Here is a 958-nt window from a genome sequence, read left to right on the forward strand (position 1 = left end):
GGAGGCAGATGGGCACGACGGTCTGCGAGAGGGAGGCGGGCTGCGCCAGGCGGAGCAGGGCGATGTCATTGTCCGTGGTTCTCCTGCTGTAGTTGGGGTGGATGAGAACCTCCTCGATGTCCAGGTCCACCTCTCCCTTCTCCCGGCGCCGCAGGTCATACTCCCCTGCGGGCAGAGGGGCGGTCAGGGGGGCGGGGGGCAGGGCCCGGTGGAAGGTGCCGTGGCCCACAGCCCACGAGTCACCGCACACGGGGCCCCTTGCTCCCTGTGAAGGGCAGCAGCCATGGTGTCTATCGTGAAGGGGCAGATGCTGGTCTGAGATTCAGACTCACAGACAGAGCCCTGGAGAGCGAGACTGCTGCCAGCCGAGACATGGCAGCAGTGCCAGCCTGGGCACAGAGGGACATGCCATGGTGGGGGCAGGGCAGGAGCAGTGAGGCCCAGAGAGGAGGACCGAGGGGAGCAGAGCTGCAGGGAAGCAAGGTCTGGGCCACACCAGAGACAGGGACGCCTGGGCGTTGCCAGCAGAGCCCCACTGGGGCCACAGGCCCTCAGGCTGTGCTGCAGATGATTGCAGGGAATATGGATCTGGTCTTTGGCAATACACCTGTCCGTCCTTTTTGCATAAAGAATGGAGTAAGCGCCCCCTCCAGAAGTTGGTACAGAGTGTGGCCGAGGCTGGGGGGCCCTGCACGGTGGCAGGGAAGCAGCTGGCTGCTGTGAGTTGCCCACGAGCAGCATGGCCCTGAGGCCAGGCAGGTGCCTGTGGATCTGTGCAGAGGAGGCAAGCGCGTGTGTGACCCTCACACGCAGACACTTGTGAGAAAGCACCTGGGCCGAGGGAAGAGGGCACCGAGAACCCTACCTGCACGCCCCCCAGCGCCCCTGTCTGCAGTCCCCCCACAGGAAGGAGGCTGGGCGCAGGCAGGCCTCTGACCAACGCCTTCTGTAGAGGCTG

The 958-nt window shown here is 65.1% G+C and overlaps 1 protein-coding gene across 1 annotated transcript in view; it reads right to left on the bottom strand.

Annotated features, from left to right (window-relative positions):
• The window catches only part of PROC (protein C (inactivator of coagulation factors Va and VIIIa)), a gene marked incomplete at its 5' end in the record, with an annotated part of 7,703 nt that overhangs the window by 831 nt on the left and 5,914 nt on the right, over positions 1-958 (bottom strand). The window contains one exon of the mRNA XM_014550392.1: positions 3-165. Within this exon, the coding sequence (XP_014405878.1) occupies positions 3-165 (163 nt within the window). The remainder of the gene's footprint in view (positions 1-2; positions 166-958) is intronic.

This window comes from Myotis brandtii, unplaced genomic scaffold, assembly GCF_000412655.1.
Source record: "Myotis brandtii unplaced genomic scaffold, ASM41265v1 scaffold600, whole genome shotgun sequence".
NCBI classification, from domain to species: Eukaryota; Metazoa; Chordata; class Mammalia; order Chiroptera; family Vespertilionidae; genus Myotis; species Myotis brandtii.